Below are 16,589 nucleotides of genomic sequence, written 5' to 3' on the forward strand. Positions count from 1 at the left end.
GGGATTTATTTTGGCTACGATTGTCCGTTGACGCCCAGTCTGCTGGTTAGTACACATAATCATACATACAGGATATTTCCGCTCGATGGCAGGTACGTCACATTGCGGGCATTGCTCAGCGTCTTGGCAATCTGTTGCGAAGTCTCAATCCGACGCACAGCCAGAAGACCATCACCAGCCTTGTCTAGCGCCTTGGTAATCAAAGAAGCACCCTCAGCTTCACCCTCAGCGCGAATCACCGAGGCCTGGCGCTCCTGCTCGGCCTTCTCTACGACGAACTTGGCGCGCTCTGCATCCTGTTGCGCAATCTGCTTCTGCTCCACGGCTTTGGTGAATTCCTGGCCGAATGTCAGATGGGTGATCGATACATCCTCGAGCAAAATATTGAATTCGCGCGCACGCGTCAATAGGTCTTCGCGGATACGAGCGCTGACGACCTCACGCTGGGTAATAAGTTCAGCGGCATCAAATTGGGCGACAATAGCTTTAAGCACTTCATTACCGATCGAAGGCAGAACACGCTCGTCATAATCAAGGCCGAGCGATTGGTAAATCTTGGACAGGTGGCCGACATCGGGACGAGAGAGGACACGGAGCGAGAGCGTCACCATCTGCAAGTCCTTAGATCCCGTTGTGGTCGAAATCGTACGCGGCTTGATCCGCACATCGTACAAGATCGCGCGTTGAAGCCAGGGAATCAGAAAGTGAGTACCTTCGCCCGTAGCTCGCTCCTTCACACCTGTAAACCGATCGAACATGACGGCTCGATATCCACCAGGCACATCGTACATACTGGCTTGCACAAAGAGGGCGCTCATGCCCAGCGGCACTAAGAGTTAGGAGTACAAAGACATACCTGCAAACCTAGAGAGGAAATTGGCTGCCGCGTTCATGCTAGGTACGAATCACAGAGGTGGCGTTGCCTGCGAGGAAAGAGGCGGCGTGGACAATGGGTGCGCAGCCGCTGCTAGTCAGCCTCCACGAGTCCTGATCCACGTGGCACGTACCCCCGGGCACATCGTTCCCACGTAGGGGTAGGAGTGTAAAGCAGCGTGGGCCTATAGAGACTCGGCGACTATCTACACGAAATTAAGCTCACGATGAAAGCAGCGTAAAATGTCGCCGTGTCTGCGTTTGAGATACGACATTTACTTGAGCTGCTTCTTCGTGTTCTTCGTCACGAGGTAGCTGTTATGTTAGCGTATGCGCACACAACCATGGTATACGAACCCTTCAGCACCGAAGAACGTGGCGGCACCCACGATGACGGCTGAGAGCAGCCTCCTGTCCCACTTCTGGATCTCGTTGCGGTTCTGGTAGCCGAAGTAGCTAGCGGCACCAATAACAGCGACGTTCACGACGCTCAGAGTCGAGAGCCAGTACTTGGGGTTGCTAGAGAAGTTGTTCCAGGCGCCATGGATCTTCTTCCAACCAGAGCTGACACTGGAGCACAGGCTAGCGATAGTGTGAGTCATCCGGCTTATATGAACACGTACCTCTTGCGAGCCTCCTTAGCGCGGTCCTCGAGCTCTTCAGCTTCCTTCGAGATGAACTCGCCGACCTTGTCAGCGGCGGCCTTGGCCTCGTCGTAGAAGTGCTCGGACTTTTCGCCAGCCTGGCTGCATGGTGTTAGTGTCCGTATGCATTCTTCCGAACGTACTTGGCCGCCTGCTCAGCCTTGTTAGCAGTCTTGTTTACGGCAGCATGGGCGTCAGCCTTGGCTTGTTGCACGTTTGCGTTGTTCGACATATTATGATGGTTGATAATACGAACCGACCCCAGCCACCCACCTACTCCAGGTTGAGGCCGTCGGCCTGCCTCGGGACCGTCCAGTCCAATCGAGAATAGGCTGATTTCCACACATGCAGCGGAGACCGGGCCAACCGGGTACTGCATCGCATTATGACATAATCATGCCACATCCGGCAGAACGCCACCCCCACCTGGGTACGTGGGGCGTTGGCGCCTCAGCGGGTCTGAGCGCGTGTGGCATAGTAGCTTGGCGTAGCATGCCGCGACCGAAAGAGGAGGTCATTAGTGATTTTTTGCTTGGTGAAGTAGAGAAGCATAAGCTGCTGAAGAGGCCATGCATCGTAGGGTTCCAAGGTCCTCAAGGGAGTGGTGCGTGTGCATGGGCTTATGACAGGCAAATCGTATACGTGTGCGCGTATCGCTGAGTACCTAGGTTCGCGAGATCCGCCTGTTCGGGTCGAAGTGTTCTCGTTGGATGGTGCGTCGATATTACTGATACCTTGATTTGTACCTTCCTCATACAGAGATGACGGCGCTGGCGCGGCAGCATGCCTCTTTTGCGCTGTATCAGGGCCGTGGGCCACCGGGTACGCAGGATGTGGACGTTGGCACGCACGTTCTTCAGGCGTTCCGGGCGTGTGAGTCGGTGTCGATACCCATCTATGATAAGAGTGCTCATCGAGGTGCGGGGGACCGGCAGAGGGCGTGGCGGCATGTACAAGGCGAGGTGGATGTTGTCTTGTTCGAGGGATGGTGCCTAGGCTTTCCGTCGATGCCATTTTCGGAGCTGGTGCGAAGGTATGACCAGGGGCGAGCTGCGTCACCGCGGCCCGAGTATGCAGCGCACCCGCTGGAAGAGTTGCAGCTGATGAACCGCCACTTGGCTACGTGGGAGCAGGCATGGTATCCCCTGATCGATGCGTTCGTTCAGCTTGTGCCAGTTGTTGCTGATCCCGAAGCGAGTCCGTGGTCCCTGGTGTACCCGTGGCGCCTGGAAGCGGAGCATGCCATGAAGCAGCGGAATGGCGGGCGCGGCATGTCAGACGACGAGGTGCATGCGTTCGTGCAGCGGTACATGCCGACGTATGAGCTATTCAGCCGCACAGCAGATACGAGTCGGTGGAAAGAGCACTGTATGATGCTACGGATTGGTGCAGACAGACAATGCATAGACGCATAGGGGGGCAGCGCCTTACTCCGTGTTACGGGGACGCATGAGTACGCGGTAGTTGCGGTGCTGCACGAGCCACTGCTCCTGAGGGGGCGTCTGCTCGTCGCTGGGCGTGCGCACTACGCGAAAGTCGCCCTCAACGTACATGAGTGTGCCCTTGGGCACCTCGCGCAAACGGTTGACGGTGTTTTCGCCGAAGGCAAAAATCGAGTGGAACGACGACGTGGGCGCAGCGGGCGTGCCGTCCTCGTTGGGCGGGCCGGGCAGGTCGTTCGTGGCGAGCACGTAGCGAAGGTATTCCTTGCCGTTACGGCTCTCGCGCACCTCGGGCGACGAGACGAGGCGGCCGATGAGCGTGACGCGCGAGAGAGCCGAAGCTGGCGTGGACGAGAACGACTGTCGTTAGAACACACTATACGTACGCGGGCTTGAAGCACACGGGGAAGCGAGCCGAACATGGGGCGGACCATTTTCAATACAGGGCGGAAAAGCGAACGCGTCGATCGTCGCGTCGTGGCGTGGTCGCTGGGACGCGTACTATTCGGCCGAACATCATATACCTATCAGTAGCGATTCAACTCGACGCGTCCGCCGTCCTGCATCATCCAGTCAGACAGGGCGCGCGTCACGCGGACTTGGCAGGTGAGGCGACTGGATGCCTGGCGGAAGGGGGCGTACTCGAGCATGTCGTCTTCTTCTTGGGATACTTCGTCCGCACTCCAGCTGGGTGCCTCGTGCGTCATGCCACGTGCCTGCGGATCGTCTCGCTGTGCGTCACACACGTAGGCATGACAGGTAGCACATTCGAGCTCGCCGCCACATGTAGCCTCTATACCGGGCAGGTCGTAGCGCCGCGCCACTTGCATGAGGGACTCGCCTTCCTCGCCCTCCACGTCGTACCACTGGCCATCGTGCGAGTGGAAACGGAGCGGCAGCAGGTGGGGGGTATCTCGGGGGCTGGGACCGGCCCGTCGCTGCGGCGTGATGTGCGCAGTATGGACGATAGGCGGGCCCCACGTGTCGATGTGATCGCGCTGCTCGGCCTCGGACATGCCCAGCCTACCGCGCCACCGCGGCCACAGCACGAGCCGTTCTCGCAAGTCGTCCAAGTCATGTCGCGACGATGGCGGCGCGAGCGCAGCGCGCACAAGCAGAGGCGCGTCAGACACACGCAAGTTGCCGTACCAGTCGCCATGCGGATACACGAGAGCACACGCAGCAAACTTGTGGCCGCCCACATGACTGATGGGCCACACGCGGATCCGGCGGGCTGGCTGCGTGCCTTCGAAGCGGCATTGCGTGTCGTGCTTCTCGACCGCCTCATTCAAGGCGTCATACAGGGCCGGGCCTGCTACGCCGCAGCGGCAGTCGCGCATTCCGTGCGTACATACATAGATGTGCGTTTCGTGCTGGTCCTCCGCTTTGCGCCACAGGGCTTGCAGAGACGCGCGTAGTTCGGCGCCACTTGGGAGCGTGCGGAGCGATACGGGCTCTGGCCACTTGACTAGGCGACCGGGCATAGAGTACGCGTACATCCAGTACTGCTCGTCTTCCTGTTGGTGATTCGGCGGCCAACGCGTGGCGGCGCTGCGCCTTGGATCCCAGGCATCCGCGGTCGGCAGGGCGGCATCGTCGCCGGAGGAGAGATTCACGCGAAAGCCGTCGAGCGACCCGTGTGGCTTCGTACGGCTCGTGAGCTCACTGAGCAGCGCACTCGCCGACTCGACGTGGGACGGCCACGTCGTGGGAGGCCGTGCATACTGCGCGGGATGCAGGATCAAGTGTGCGTCCGACCGCGATACGGTGCCGGCCAACGGCGATGCATCATAGGGCGCTGCAGGTATTTGATGTCGGTGATCTAGTGCGAGCGACGTGTCACACGCAAATGCGCCCCAAGCGCGCGAGCTGTACAGGCGCCGCAAGCGTCGCCACAGCATGAGATGGGGGCAAAAAAGCTACGAGTGGAGTTCTCAGGTCAGACGCTCCTTGTCCCAGTGCCATGCTGATCTGTGCAGCGCGTCGAAGCTGGTGGGGCGCGGTGCGGCCGCGCATGTTGAGCACTTGTGCTATCCGTATGGAGGAGCGCAAGACGCACTTTGGTTTCCAGACGATCGATGAGACACAGAAGCAAGGCATGGTCGGCGGCGTGTTTTCGTCGGTAGCGTCCTCGTACGATTTGATGAACGATGCCATGTCGCTGGGTATTCATCGGCTGTGGAAGAACCGGTTCGTGGACATGCTCGATCCGCGCGGCGGGATTCGGTGCTTGGATGTGGCGGGCGGCACGGGCGATATCGCGCTTCGATTGCTGGACCATGCCAGGACCAAGCACCTGGATCGCGAGACGCACGTCACGATCCTCGACATCAATGCCCAGATGCTCGTGGAAGGGCAGAAGCGGGTCAAAGAGAGCATGTACTGGAACACGCCGCAGGTCAAGTTCCAGCTGGGCAATGCCGAGGCGCTGGACGAGGTCATGCCCGTGCCGGAGCGCAAGAACCCCGTGGCCAGCACGCGTCGCCAGCCCATTTTGCCGCCGCTGGTGAGCGAGCCTATCGAGAGCGCGTCGGTCGACCTGTACACGATTGCCTTTGGCATTCGTAACTGCACGCACATTGACCGCGTGATTGCCGAGGCGTTCCGTGTGCTCAAGCCGGGTGGTATCTTTGCGTGCCTCGAGTTTGGCAAGGTCTCGATTCCGCTGCTGGCGCACATGTACAAGCAGTACTCGTTCCAAGTGATCCCGCCTCTGGGTGAGCTGCTCGTGGGCGACCGCGACTCGTACCAGTACCTGGTCGAGTCGATCGAGCGGTTCCCGACGCAGGCCGAGTTCGCGCGCATGGTGGCCGAGGCTGGCTTCCTGCTGCCAGGCACAGCCGAGGCATCGTCGATGGGACTGCCGCCGCTCGTGGGACACGGTGCATGGGAAAATTTGACGCTGGGTGTGGCCACGATATGGACAGGTACGTATGCTCTATGAATGATGTGCTCACAGGCAGGGTACGTATACCACACTCACATGCAGTATCAAGCCATTTGCTTAGGCCGCTACTGTGGGATGCGCTCGCACCGGATGAATGTCTTGGTAGGGTCGTGCGGCAAGATGCAGAAAAAGCCCATGGATTGCATAGTCTGGAATAGTTCGCGAGCTGGCGTTAGCACACACGACACGTACTCTCGAGTGACACGGTCGCACACTGCTCCTGGCCATTGGGCAGCTGGCGACATAAGCGAGACGAGGGCTGTCCACGCTCCCTGCGTGTCAGTCGCACACACGTACCCATCGAGTGTGAAGACCGAGTTCGAGCTCCCGCCACGACTCTCTGCATCCTGTGCAACGAGGCGACGCACCTCGTCGTGCTCCGGCTTGTCGAGTCTCTGGATCAGGTTGGAACTTTCCGACGACCTGCGTGTCAGCGGCGGCTACACGTACATGGAGGCGAAGCGCCTCCCTACGGCGGCGCTGGGCGCCTTCCGAGCGAGGGCTGCTTACCTAAGTCGCGGGCGGGGGCTGCCTGCTTCGCTGCACGGACGCTGCGGTGGAGGACGATGGAGCGTCGGTCGGGACTGCGGGTCCAGCTGGCGACGTACAATGCCGGCCAGATGTTCGACGGATCGGGCGTGCCGGATTTGCAGGAGTGGCTGGTCCCCACGGTGAGCGAGAGCCGACGCAGTGGGTACGCGACGACCGATGCGGCAGCGGCCACGACGGCCATGTCGCTGGGCCCGCGCGAGGCGCCGGATATCTATGCGGTCGCGATCCAAGAGTGTGCGCCGCTGCACAAGGCACTCGCTGGCATGCATACACAGGCCGTGGACCAAATCGATGTGGCCATACGCCGAACTGTGCGCCTGCATCAGTCGGTCGTGCGAGACGATCGCATGTACGATCCATTGGAGCTTGGAGGAGGCCCCGAGAACTATGCGAAGATGGCCGAGATCTGCCATGGGGGCCTGATTCTTTTCGTCTATGCCCGCGAGCGCCCCCCGCAGCGCACGCAGGGCCGCGAGCTGAGTGCCGCGCACCGGATCAAAGAGGTGCGCACATCGTTCGTCGGTACCGGCATCGGCATGGTGATGGGCAACAAGGGCGCTGTGGGCGCACGCGTCGTGCTCTCCTCAGCTGTGCCGGGTGGCTGCGACGAGGTGTGCACGTTTGTCTGCGCGCACCTTGCCGCACACGACCACAACGTCCAGCGCCGGCATGCCGAGTGGCGCGCGGTGTGCGAGCGCCTCGTGTTCGACCCTATGAGCGTCCAAGTGCTGCCGCCTCTGCAGGAGCCCGTGTCCCAGGAAAAGCCAGCGACGGTCGACGCGGTGGACCCTCATGCATACTCGCTCTACGACACGCACCACCTGTTCGTGCTCGGCGACCTGAACTACCGCCTGGCTACGGGCGTCGAAGGCGTATCGCCAGCGGGCCGCCACACGGCCCCTGGCACATTCCCTCCCATCACGCGCGGCGATGTGCTGCAGGTGGCACGAACGTTCGAGTCCCAGCGATGGACCTCGCTGGCTCCGTACGACCAACTGGTGCGGGAGCGCTTCGCGCCTACGCCGCGAACGATGCACCATTTGCACGTGCCAGATATGAGCGTGTACCATATTCCCCCGACGTACAAGTACAAGGCGCGAGGCGAGATGGAGCAGCTCAGCACCAAGCGCCTGCCCGGCTGGCCCGACCGGCTCCTGTGGGGCTCGAGTGATGCGTCAGCAGGAAACCAGGCGATCCAATGTGAGCTGTACCGCAGTATCATGCGGTACACGTACTCGGACCACAAGCCCGTCACAGCCATTGTCCAACTCCCGCCGCACATTCACCCGCTCTCGGATCACATGCAGACGCCATTCCCTCTGCGTCCCCAATGGCGGACGTGGCGGTCCGTGGGCCTCCTTGCGGACCGTGTCGTGGGCCTCGTGTGGTCAGGCCTGCTGTTCTTCGGACACGGCTACTTGGTTCTGGCCGTCGTGGAGCTCGCGCTGCTTGGCGTCGTAGGCTGGTATTATGTGCATGGCCAGCTGGTGTGGCGCCTCTAGCCAACCGGCTCGTCGTCTTCCACACGCATAGCAAAATCGTACGTATCGCCATCTTCGTCAGGTGCGTAAAGCGTGTGGTACCATGACCGCAAAGCCTGTAGACATCGCGCATCATGCGCCTCTCTCTCGGCAGCTACGTCCGCAGCCGCGTGCGTTTGATCATACTCCGCTAGGCGCTCGGCCTCCTGCTGCGCCACCTCCGTCTCAGGCACCGTGCTCAGCAGCGTGCCGAGCCAATTCAGTTTGCTGTCGGGGATGGGCTGGCACGGGTGCACAGCGAGCAGAGGCAACTGGCTCTGTGGATCCTTGTCTTCCATCGGCGGACACGTCGCTTTCGCATCTCCGCCACCCAGCAGCGCGTCCATTTTCGTGTCGTCGCCAAACAGGTTCGCATCTTGTGCCTCGGTCTCGAGAAATTCCGTGAGCGTCGATAGCTGCGAAGACAAGAACGTGGGCGACGGCGACTGTAGCGCTGCCGCGATCGAAAACGTGTGCGACAAGAGGTTCGCATAGTGCGTTTGAACCGAGGGCCAATCTTCGATGCCAGGCGTATGCAGCGTCTGCTCACGCAGCAGCGCAATGGAATTACGCAGCGAGTCATAGCGCTGGTACAGTGTCATGAGATGCCCCAGCGGCGGCGACGCCGACTTGAGCGTCACATCCCCGCGGCCGGGTGGTGCCAACTTGGCCGGAGCCATGGAGGTGCCAAGAGAGGAAATGACCTCTCCTCCTTCCTCCACCCCTTGATGGACGATATTGTGGACCTGGTCCAAGAACACCATGAACAGAGCGCACACGTAGACGAAAGTCTGGGGCGGTACACGGCGTACACGGTCCGGCTGAAAACACTCGTGTCGTCCGTGTCGCGGTATATCGCGTATTCGTCTGACGTGGGTGAAGCCTTTCGACCCCTGGCGCGTCCCTTTGTCGTCACGGCCGCCTATGGTATCAGCTGGGCCTACATCTTCACCGACGTGGGATACACGTGCTGGCAAGCAGCACAGGATAGAGAGCACGACTCACCGCTCGCCGCTGACCTTGCCTGGATTGCTGCGCGCCGCGGCACGTTTCAGACACTGGCATCCATCGTGCTCCCTGCCTTCACGATCCACAGCGTCGTGAAGCACTCCGCTCACCTGTTTTCCAAGTTCAAGTCGCCACGCATGCGCATCGCTGGCCCAACGGCTGCAGGCCTACTGACCGTGCCCCTGCTACCCTTCCTCTTTGACCATCCTGTCGAGACAGTGGTCGAGCGCCTATTCGACGCTGTCGAATATCGCATTGCTGCTCTTCGCGGTGATCCGCTCGCCAAAGAAATGCTGGATAAGGGCAGTCTGCTCCGCGGCTACTATGTGCCCACGGCCGACAACCCCAAAGAGCTCGGCGTGTCGCCTACGCTGGCCGCGCAGCTCGCCATACTTGGCGTCGGTGTCGACCTTGTGCACATGCCGCGCATGCTTCAGCTCGTATCGCGACACGCCCAACGACTCCAACGTATGCCGCACAAGCCCTTGGGCTCCCTGGCTACGCTCCGGCCGTTGAATGAAAAAAAAGAGCAGCACGCCTGGCTCGAAACGTCTGCTCAGCACTTTGCTCGTCGCACCCTCGCCAAGGCCGAGATGGATGCCTTTCTAGGCATGCACTGTCATACCCACGATGAGCGAATGCGCTTCCTTGCGACTAGGTACGCCTCGTACAAACTAACGACGTAGGTGGGCTGTCAAGGAAGCCGTGTACAAAGCCGTGTACCCACACCTGCATCTCTATGCCACCGACATCTCCTACACGCATACCTTCCAAAAACCTCTGGTGGCCTTGGCTCGTCAGCGAGCGTTTCGTAACGCCCATGGATCGTGCGCCACATCCGTCGCGGAAGCACTGCAACTGCATGCGAGCGTATCACACGACGCCGACTATGTAGTCGCATCTATCGTGGCAGAGACCATGCATCCTCCATCCTGTGAATAGCGAGAAAATACATATGCATCATCTACAAACTTAGACGCCGGCGAACTTGCTGATGGCGGCCTGGAGCTTCGAGGGGTCGGCACCCACCACCGTCTCAATCTTCTCGCCATTCTTGAAGAACGCAAAGGTCGGCATCGCACGGATACCAACCTCGCTGGCAATCTGGCTCTGCTCGTCGACGTCGACCTTATAGAAGCCGAGCTTCTCACCAGCCGGGGTCTCGGCGATCTTTTCAAAGATCGGGCCAATCATCTTGCATGGACCGCACCACGTTGCCCAAAAGTCAATGACAATAATCTTGTCGGTGCCGGTCACCTGCTTGAATTCATCGTACGACTTGATCTGTTGCACACCCATTGTATAGAAGTCAATGTAAGGGGAGTCGGTGGCGGGCGCTCCCAGCCCCGCTTTTATCTCAGTGCCAGCACAGACTTGCTGACTCATCCCTGCATAAAAATGCTCCGCGGCGAGGGAATAAGCACGTCAGCGACGCTTGGGCCAAGGCGAGACTGACCACATGGCGGCACCCTACATTCACTTCTCCGCGGCGAAAGCGGTCACGTACGCAGCGGGTGATGCGACGCGTGGAATCGTACCCAGACCCAAGCAACCACCAATTTTTTGCCACAGCGAAGAGGCTGGATGCGTGGCGCCTGACGTTGAGCCCGTAAAGACAAAGTCACTCCACACAGGGAACCAACAACGCAACATGAATTTCCATTGCCAGTCTGGGTACACACCAGTCACACGTCCCGTCTTGCTGTCACGATACCATGAATCGCACTGAACAAACACGAGATTCTCCATCTTGGCATCGATCCAGTTGCGTTCGTTGACCAAAGCCTCTGCTTTGACCTCAAATGTGGGGATCTCTGGGCCAGGCACCTCTTTCATGGGCGCACCTGGCACATGCGCAATGGCGTCGTCATGAGGCCTGGGTGACTCTAGCACGTCCTTTCCCACACTCAAGAGCATCTCCTGAACACGCTCCGAGGTGAACAAGACTGACATATGCCCGGTACCCGAGTTCGGTCCGACAAGCGTGCACATATTTGGAAAGTCGGTCAAGTAGGCCGTGCGGTATGACACAGGAGATCCAAATCCAAACTTGTCATGGTGTTCTTGGATGCTCATAGTTTTACCGCGCACTTTCAGGGGAGAGCCTGCCGCCTTGGTAGAAAATCCATTGCCCATCACAATGACATCGGCCGGGATACGACGGCCATCCTTTGTCACCACAGCGTTTTGCTCGATACGCACGAGCTCACTCGTCTCTAGGTCAAGATTTTCTCGCCACAAAGACGGAAGATACGTGTTGTCCAGCACGCGACGACGGCATGCGGCAATGAGCTCATTCGAACGAGGAATAAGCTGATCGTGATACTTGGGGGGCGCCAATTTCTGCACATGCGCCCGGCATTCCTTCTCATACATACGGCGCATAAGCTTGCCATACCAAGTATTCGTGGCCATGGAGAAATGCGACTCGAGAACCAGCCAAATCAGGAAGCGCTGGCTCCATAAGAGTATAGGGAACTTGGTCAAGAGCCAGCGATACCAGTCCTTTTTGGCAAACTCAAAGTCGGGCGAGGGACCATACCAGTGCTTTGAGCGCACAAACTGCGTTACGTGCTTGGCCTCTTTGGCGACTTCAGGCACAAATTGGGTGGCCGAGCAGCCATTCCCCACCACAATGACATGCTTGTTCTTTAGGTCCACCGAGTGGTCCCAGCAGGCCGAGTGAAAGATGGGTCCTTGAAAATCTTCGTGTCCAGGAATGTCGCAGTGATTTGGCTCTGAAAGACCCCCCACAGCCTGAATAAAAAGTTTGCATACATAGTGTGTGTATTGGGTGGCGACCTGGGGGTTTTGGGGGTCAAACGTTGCCGTCACCACGTGCCACAGATGCGTGTCAGCGTCATATCTAGCTTCAAGACCAACGGTGTAATAACGAAATAGCTTTTCGATGCCGTATTCTGCCATGACTTGGTGAATATACGCGCGAAGCTCGGGCTGGCGTGGGAAAAACCCACTCCAGTCACTCTTCTGACGGAAGCTCAAGCTGTACAGGGGCGAAGGAACATCACACGCACATCCCGGATACTGATTCGCTTCCCATGTGCCAGACGGCCCACCAAGACGCTCCAGGACGACCATATCGGGCATCTTGTGATAGCGCCGCTTGAGTTTGCATGCCATGCTTATGCCACTGAATCCAGCTCCAATACATACAATGTCATGATACTCTGTGGGCATTCCATTTAGATTGACAGGGTCCTGCAGTAATTGCGCGCCATGGGGGAGCGACGTTGGCGTCACGTATAGGCTCATGGGTAGGACAGAGCAGGCCAAGACATCATCATGTCCAAGCGTGAGGTTTCGACTCCGCTTCGTAACATACATTTCTTATTGGTTCATTTCATTTTCTTAGGGCACACGCTTTGCCCCCCAAAGGCACACATGTTCCAAACTTGGCCGTGCGCAACTAATCGAAAACTACCTTGGTGCCCTGGGGTTTCGCCGCATGCTGTGCCTCTTTGGCTCGCTGCTTGGCAATCCAGCTGGGGTGTAGGGGCGCATTGCTAGGAGGTGGTGCTGGCTTTACGCGTGATAATGACGGAGGATGAGGGTCCTGGGTTCGAGGTTGCCTAGGTGGCGAAGCTTGCATGGGCTTGGGGCGCTTCGTAGGTCGGTCCGGCGCGCGATGTTCGCGTGCTTTGCGAGGTTCTTTTTCACGAAGCTTGAGGTGATTGGCATGCCGTCCATACTTTTTCTCCCAAATAGCACGGCGTTCGCGTTGGCCGCGGCGATTTTTGCGCTGTGACTTCGCCGGACCTTTGCCTCCTGTATCTGCATAGTCTGCTTCAGCGTCACTCCAGTCATCGCCTGGGATGAAGCCTGTGTGTAGGCTAGGCAAGAAAGCGTCCTCCTCGTCGTCTTCCTCTGATGTGTTGGCACGCTTTCGCGGGGTATCTTCATCGTCCGAATCTTCTTCTGTATCGCTGCCGGATGCGACCAGTGTATCCATGTCGCCCCGCATGTGCACATTTTCTTGATTTCCCATGCCATCATCGCTCTCATAGCCATCTTCAGGAGGGGCAACTTCTACCTGTCTTGCTTCCTTGTCGCTCTTAACAGGTTCCGTGACAGGTGTCTTGGGTGCCTTTTGCTGAGTCACGAGGGGTATGAGGGAAGCAAGACACGCAGTAAGCTCACTAGCAAGCACTTTCGAGCTAAGCACCTGATTGCATATGTGCTCATGTGCCTTGTGCTCGAACGACAGCAAGGTTTCAGTGGTGGCCGGATCCACTTTGGCCTCGAGTGCAAAGGGTAATAAGGGGAAGCGCTCTTCGTCCGCTCCCTGAGCCTGTTTTGGGAGTATCTTTGCTTTTACAAGCTTGGTTGACAATGCACGTAGGGCGAGTGCATGAATATCAAGTGTTTTCAAGTAGTACAATTCTTTCTCGAGGTCTGATCGTTCGGCTTCCGTACACTGCTTAAGACGTCGCACGTGTCTTTGCAGCTCATGTTGCCTTGCTTTTTTTGCGGCAGAATGCGCTACCTTGACTGCTTGATGCAATTTGGCACGTATGCGCCTGTCGTCTAAAGTCACTTTGGGAGATGACATGCACCTCGCCCACTATGCCAGCCGCAGACAACGATGGAGGGTCGTGCATGTGGGCCCAAAAAAAAGTGGCGAACACGTGACGCACTTTTTTTTGGATGCTGCCACAGGCCCCATCTCTTTCACTTAGGACGATGGCCAAGATCAAAAAGAGAGGAGAGGCGGGTGCGGCCAAAAACTACATCACCCGTAACCAGGCGTTGAAGAAGTTGCAGATCACTTTGGCTGAGTTCCGTCGACTATGCATTCTCAAAGGTATTTTTCCTCGTCAGCCACGGCATATCAAGCGAGCCAACAAGGGCTCGACAGCGCCTACCACATTTTACTACACCAAGGATATCGCCTACCTGCAGCATGAGCCAGTGCTCCAGGCGTTCCGTGAGCACAAGGCATTTGCAAAGAAAGTGAACCGTGCTATTGCTCGTCGCGAATGGTTTGCCGCCAAGAACCTTCATGACAACCGTCCCCAGTACCGTCTTGACCATATCATCAAGGAGCGGTATCCGACATTCGTCGACTCGTTGCGTGATTTGGATGACGCACTGTCGACTTTGTTCCTCTTTGCCAACATCCCATCGCAAAAGACTATTGCCCCTGAAATCACAACATACTGTGCGCGTCTCTGCACAGAATGGCAACTGTATGTGATGCGAACGCATTGCTTGCGAAAGGTATTCTTGAGTATCAAAGGTATATATTTCCAGGCTGTGGTACATGGCCAGGAGATTACATGGCTTGTGCCGTACATGTTTACCCACACCATCCCAACAGACGTCGATTTTCGCGTGATGATGACATTCTTGGAGCTGTACCAGACACTAATGGGCTTTGTCTTGTACAAACTTTACACGGATGAAAATCTCGTGTATCCGCCTAAACTAGATGAGAGTCTGGATGACCAGGGTGCTGGCTTTGGCTCGCTTATGCTTATGGCAGCCGATGCTGATATGCTCTCTGGCAAAAACAACCTGCAAAGTATGGAATCCACGGCGGCTGCTGAAGCTGAGAAGAATGCAGCTACGAAGAACGACGGCAAAAAGCTGTCAACACGCGACGTCAAGCGTCAAATTGCGCGTCTGTCGCACACACAGGAAAACCAAAACGAAGACGACGTGCCGGCACTGGACACGAATGTCGACGACGAGGACGAAGAGGATGTCAATGACGCCTTCGTTCCTCAATCATCCAAAGAGGATGCTGATCAACTTACTACGCTGCAGGATCTTCAAAAGCAGGCTGGTGAGGATCCTCTGCCGATGCTCTTCAGTCGGTATGTGTTCTACATTTCCCGTGAAGTGCCACGAACTGTGTTTGAATTCATACTTCGTTCCTTTGGTGCCTTGCCGAACAACATTGGATGGGACGCTGTGGCTGGTGCAGGCAGCCAGGTGAGCGAAGACGACGAGCGTGTGACACATCATATCCTCGACCGACCGGTGGAAGGCCTGTCACTGGAGCACCCTGGCAGGCGAGTCTACGTTCAGCCCCAGTGGATTGTCGACTGTGTGAATGCGCGTAAAGTCTTGCCGACCGATCCGTATCGACCTGGCCAGACACTACCGCCGCACCTGAGTCCCTTTGTGGATGATCGCGAGGTGGCTCGCCAGGGTGGCTATGTGCCTGAAGAGGCGAAGAAGCAGCTTGGCTTGGAACAGGATGAAGAAGCAGAAGAGGATGAGGATGATGAGGACGAAGAAGCAGCAGAGGAAGAGGAGCAGCCTCAGGAGACCGCATCTCGTCCTGCCTTGGACGCTCTTCTCGCTGATCCTACAGGAGCTGGTCTATTAGAGGCGGCCGAGCTAGAGGCGGAAGCTGCGGGAGGGGAGGACGCCCTTCTTGCTTTGCGTGATCAGCATGCCAAGGCTCTTAAGACGTACAAGAAGCAGCAGTCGAAGCGTGCACCGCAACTTTCTGAGGAGGCCGAGGCGCGCGATATGGCCAAGACGCTGCTATCTAACAAGCAGCGCAAGCTGTACACACGTGTTGGACAGGCTTCTGGTAAGAAGCAGGAGGAAAAACTGCGTTTGGAGGCCAAGAAGCGTGCCCTGTCCAAATCGAAAAAGAAGCCGTCGTCGACGTAGTGAATCGGGTATAGATCGGGCTAAGAGATCCACGCGGGGCCTTTCGTTTTTTTCTGTGATCATGTCACAAGGTGCGGGCGCGTCGGCGAGCGGTGCCCCTGTCGCGCCGAATGAGACGTTGTATATTCAAAACCTGAATGAGAGCGTCGCCATACCAGGTATGTGTGTGTGTGCGGCTAACGATGCAGTCATGAAACAGACGCTCGAAGCTCTTTTCACGACCTATGGCCCCGTCTTGTCGATTGTGGCGCATAAGAATCTGCGGATGCGTGGCCAGGCGTTTGTAAGCTTTCAGGACGTGGCCACAGCCTCAAAAGCGAAGCACGAGGTCAATGGCTTTCCTCTGTATGGTAAGAGTATGGTACGTACACCTCACTTATACCAGCGCTTGTCGTTTGCACGAACCAAATCGGACAGCGTCGTGGCATACCTTGGGAAGGCATCCGGGTCAGCTGAAAAGGATTTAGAAGAGCACAAGAAAGCACGCTTAGCGCAAAAGCCCATAACACGTCGACGAAACAGTACACGACAGCGTCTATTTGAACGGAAAAAGGCACATGAACAAGCTGTGGCACGAGGCGAGGCGGGCTTACTACCTGCCCGCAGATCTACTTCAGCGCGCACCAAGGCGCATCAGCTGCCAGACGAGTATGTGCCACCGAACCGCATTCTCTTTCTGCAGCAAATGCCCGATACCGTCACGCATGCGCAGCTCATGGGCATCTTTGGGCACCTCGCGAATCTATACCAAGTGCGCACGATCCCAGGTCGGACGGACATTGCGTTTGTCGAGTTTCATGATATCCCATCGAGCGTGGCTGCCCGCGACGCTACGAATGGCTACGTCTTTCCGACCGGCGAGCATCTCAAGGTCTCGTTTGCGCGTGCGTAGAAACCACGTGGCACAATTATGGTGTATAGCGTCAGGGACAGGTCCACGCACGGGCAAGTGGAG

The 16,589-nt window shown here is 57.7% G+C and overlaps 16 protein-coding genes across 16 annotated transcripts; 7 read left to right on the forward strand and 9 right to left on the reverse strand.

Annotated features, from left to right (window-relative positions):
* Window positions 1-14: 14 nt before the first annotated feature.
* MRET_2026 (prohibitin 1) lies at window positions 15-893 on the reverse strand (the record flags this gene model as incomplete). The annotated part of the gene is made up of 3 exons (XM_027628653.1): window positions 15-39; window positions 70-829; window positions 857-893. 3 exons carry the CDS (start codon window positions 891-893, stop codon window positions 15-17), a joined length of 822 nt encoding a protein of 273 aa, XP_027484754.1.
* A 255-nt stretch (window positions 894-1,148) lies between these two features.
* On the reverse strand, window positions 1,149-1,749 carry MRET_2027 (uncharacterized protein; the record flags this gene model as incomplete). Its single annotated transcript, XM_027628654.1, has 4 exons — window positions 1,149-1,188; window positions 1,231-1,455; window positions 1,497-1,619; window positions 1,661-1,749. 4 exons carry the CDS (start codon window positions 1,747-1,749, stop codon window positions 1,149-1,151), a joined length of 477 nt encoding a protein of 158 aa, XP_027484753.1.
* Window positions 1,750-2,009: 260 nt separating this feature from the next.
* MRET_2028 (uncharacterized protein) lies at window positions 2,010-2,256 on the forward strand (the record flags this gene model as incomplete). The annotated part of the gene is made up of 2 exons (XM_027628655.1): window positions 2,010-2,121; window positions 2,147-2,256. The coding sequence occupies 2 exons, from the start codon at window positions 2,010-2,012 to the stop codon at window positions 2,254-2,256; spliced, it is 222 nt and encodes a 73-aa protein (XP_027484755.1).
* Window positions 2,257-2,278: 22 nt separating this feature from the next.
* On the forward strand, window positions 2,279-2,932 carry MRET_2029 (D-glycerate 3-kinase; the record flags this gene model as incomplete). The annotated part of the gene is made up of 1 exon (XM_027628656.1): window positions 2,279-2,932. The coding sequence occupies one exon, from the start codon at window positions 2,279-2,281 to the stop codon at window positions 2,930-2,932; it is 654 nt and encodes a 217-aa protein (XP_027484528.1).
* Window positions 2,933-2,944: 12 nt separating this feature from the next.
* On the reverse strand, window positions 2,945-3,393 carry MRET_2030 (ssDNA-binding protein essential for mitochondrial genome maintenance; the record flags this gene model as incomplete). The annotated part of the gene is made up of 2 exons (XM_027628657.1): window positions 2,945-3,319; window positions 3,346-3,393. The coding sequence occupies 2 exons, from the start codon at window positions 3,391-3,393 to the stop codon at window positions 2,945-2,947; spliced, it is 423 nt and encodes a 140-aa protein (XP_027484070.1).
* A 93-nt stretch (window positions 3,394-3,486) lies between these two features.
* MRET_2031 (sucrase/ferredoxin-like protein) lies at window positions 3,487-4,860 on the reverse strand (the record flags this gene model as incomplete). The annotated part of the gene is made up of 1 exon (XM_027628658.1): window positions 3,487-4,860. The coding sequence occupies one exon, from the start codon at window positions 4,858-4,860 to the stop codon at window positions 3,487-3,489; it is 1,374 nt and encodes a 457-aa protein (XP_027484071.1).
* Window positions 4,861-4,922: 62 nt separating this feature from the next.
* Window positions 4,923-5,967, forward strand: MRET_2032 (2-methoxy-6-polyprenyl-1,4-benzoquinol methylase; the record flags this gene model as incomplete). The annotated part of the gene is made up of 2 exons (XM_027628659.1): window positions 4,923-5,886; window positions 5,948-5,967. The coding sequence occupies 2 exons, from the start codon at window positions 4,923-4,925 to the stop codon at window positions 5,965-5,967; spliced, it is 984 nt and encodes a 327-aa protein (XP_027484068.1).
* Window positions 5,968-5,971: 4 nt separating this feature from the next.
* Window positions 5,972-6,358, reverse strand: MRET_2033 (uncharacterized protein; the record flags this gene model as incomplete). Its single annotated transcript, XM_027628660.1, has 4 exons — window positions 5,972-6,072; window positions 6,099-6,178; window positions 6,204-6,329; window positions 6,357-6,358. Coding segments are annotated over 4 exons (309 nt in total).
* A 114-nt stretch (window positions 6,359-6,472) lies between these two features.
* Window positions 6,473-7,960, forward strand: MRET_2034 (inositol polyphosphate 5-phosphatase; the record flags this gene model as incomplete). The annotated part of the gene is made up of 1 exon (XM_027628661.1): window positions 6,473-7,960. The coding sequence occupies one exon, from the start codon at window positions 6,473-6,475 to the stop codon at window positions 7,958-7,960; it is 1,488 nt and encodes a 495-aa protein (XP_027484073.1).
* On the reverse strand, window positions 7,957-8,658 carry MRET_2035 (uncharacterized protein; the record flags this gene model as incomplete). Its single annotated transcript, XM_027628662.1, has 1 exon — window positions 7,957-8,658. One exon carries the CDS (start codon window positions 8,656-8,658, stop codon window positions 7,957-7,959), a length of 702 nt encoding a protein of 233 aa, XP_027484074.1.
* A 48-nt stretch (window positions 8,659-8,706) lies between these two features.
* On the forward strand, window positions 8,707-9,928 carry MRET_2036 (mitochondrial fission process protein 1; the record flags this gene model as incomplete). The annotated part of the gene is made up of 2 exons (XM_027628663.1): window positions 8,707-9,644; window positions 9,673-9,928. The coding sequence occupies 2 exons, from the start codon at window positions 8,707-8,709 to the stop codon at window positions 9,926-9,928; spliced, it is 1,194 nt and encodes a 397-aa protein (XP_027484125.1).
* A 30-nt stretch (window positions 9,929-9,958) lies between these two features.
* Window positions 9,959-10,285, reverse strand: MRET_2037 (thioredoxin; the record flags this gene model as incomplete). Its single annotated transcript, XM_027628664.1, has 1 exon — window positions 9,959-10,285. The coding sequence occupies one exon, from the start codon at window positions 10,283-10,285 to the stop codon at window positions 9,959-9,961; it is 327 nt and encodes a 108-aa protein (XP_027484072.1).
* Window positions 10,286-10,462: 177 nt separating this feature from the next.
* MRET_2038 (monooxygenase) lies at window positions 10,463-12,259 on the reverse strand (the record flags this gene model as incomplete). Its single annotated transcript, XM_027628665.1, has 1 exon — window positions 10,463-12,259. The coding sequence occupies one exon, from the start codon at window positions 12,257-12,259 to the stop codon at window positions 10,463-10,465; it is 1,797 nt and encodes a 598-aa protein (XP_027484075.1).
* Window positions 12,260-12,413: 154 nt separating this feature from the next.
* MRET_2039 (cellular morphogenesis protein) lies at window positions 12,414-13,556 on the reverse strand (the record flags this gene model as incomplete). Its single annotated transcript, XM_027628666.1, has 1 exon — window positions 12,414-13,556. One exon carries the CDS (start codon window positions 13,554-13,556, stop codon window positions 12,414-12,416), a length of 1,143 nt encoding a protein of 380 aa, XP_027484076.1.
* Window positions 13,557-13,687: 131 nt separating this feature from the next.
* Window positions 13,688-15,634, forward strand: MRET_2040 (Pescadillo; the record flags this gene model as incomplete). Its single annotated transcript, XM_027628667.1, has 1 exon — window positions 13,688-15,634. One exon carries the CDS (start codon window positions 13,688-13,690, stop codon window positions 15,632-15,634), a length of 1,947 nt encoding a protein of 648 aa, XP_027484335.1.
* Window positions 15,635-15,695: 61 nt separating this feature from the next.
* Window positions 15,696-16,526, forward strand: MRET_2041 (small nuclear ribonucleoprotein; the record flags this gene model as incomplete). The annotated part of the gene is made up of 3 exons (XM_027628668.1): window positions 15,696-15,792; window positions 15,823-15,995; window positions 16,020-16,526. 3 exons carry the CDS (start codon window positions 15,696-15,698, stop codon window positions 16,524-16,526), a joined length of 777 nt encoding a protein of 258 aa, XP_027484334.1.
* Window positions 16,527-16,589: the final 63 nt, after the last annotated feature.

This window comes from Malassezia restricta, chromosome III (assembly GCF_003290485.1).
Source record: "Malassezia restricta chromosome III, complete sequence".
NCBI lineage: Eukaryota > Fungi > Basidiomycota > Malasseziomycetes > Malasseziales > Malasseziaceae > Malassezia > Malassezia restricta.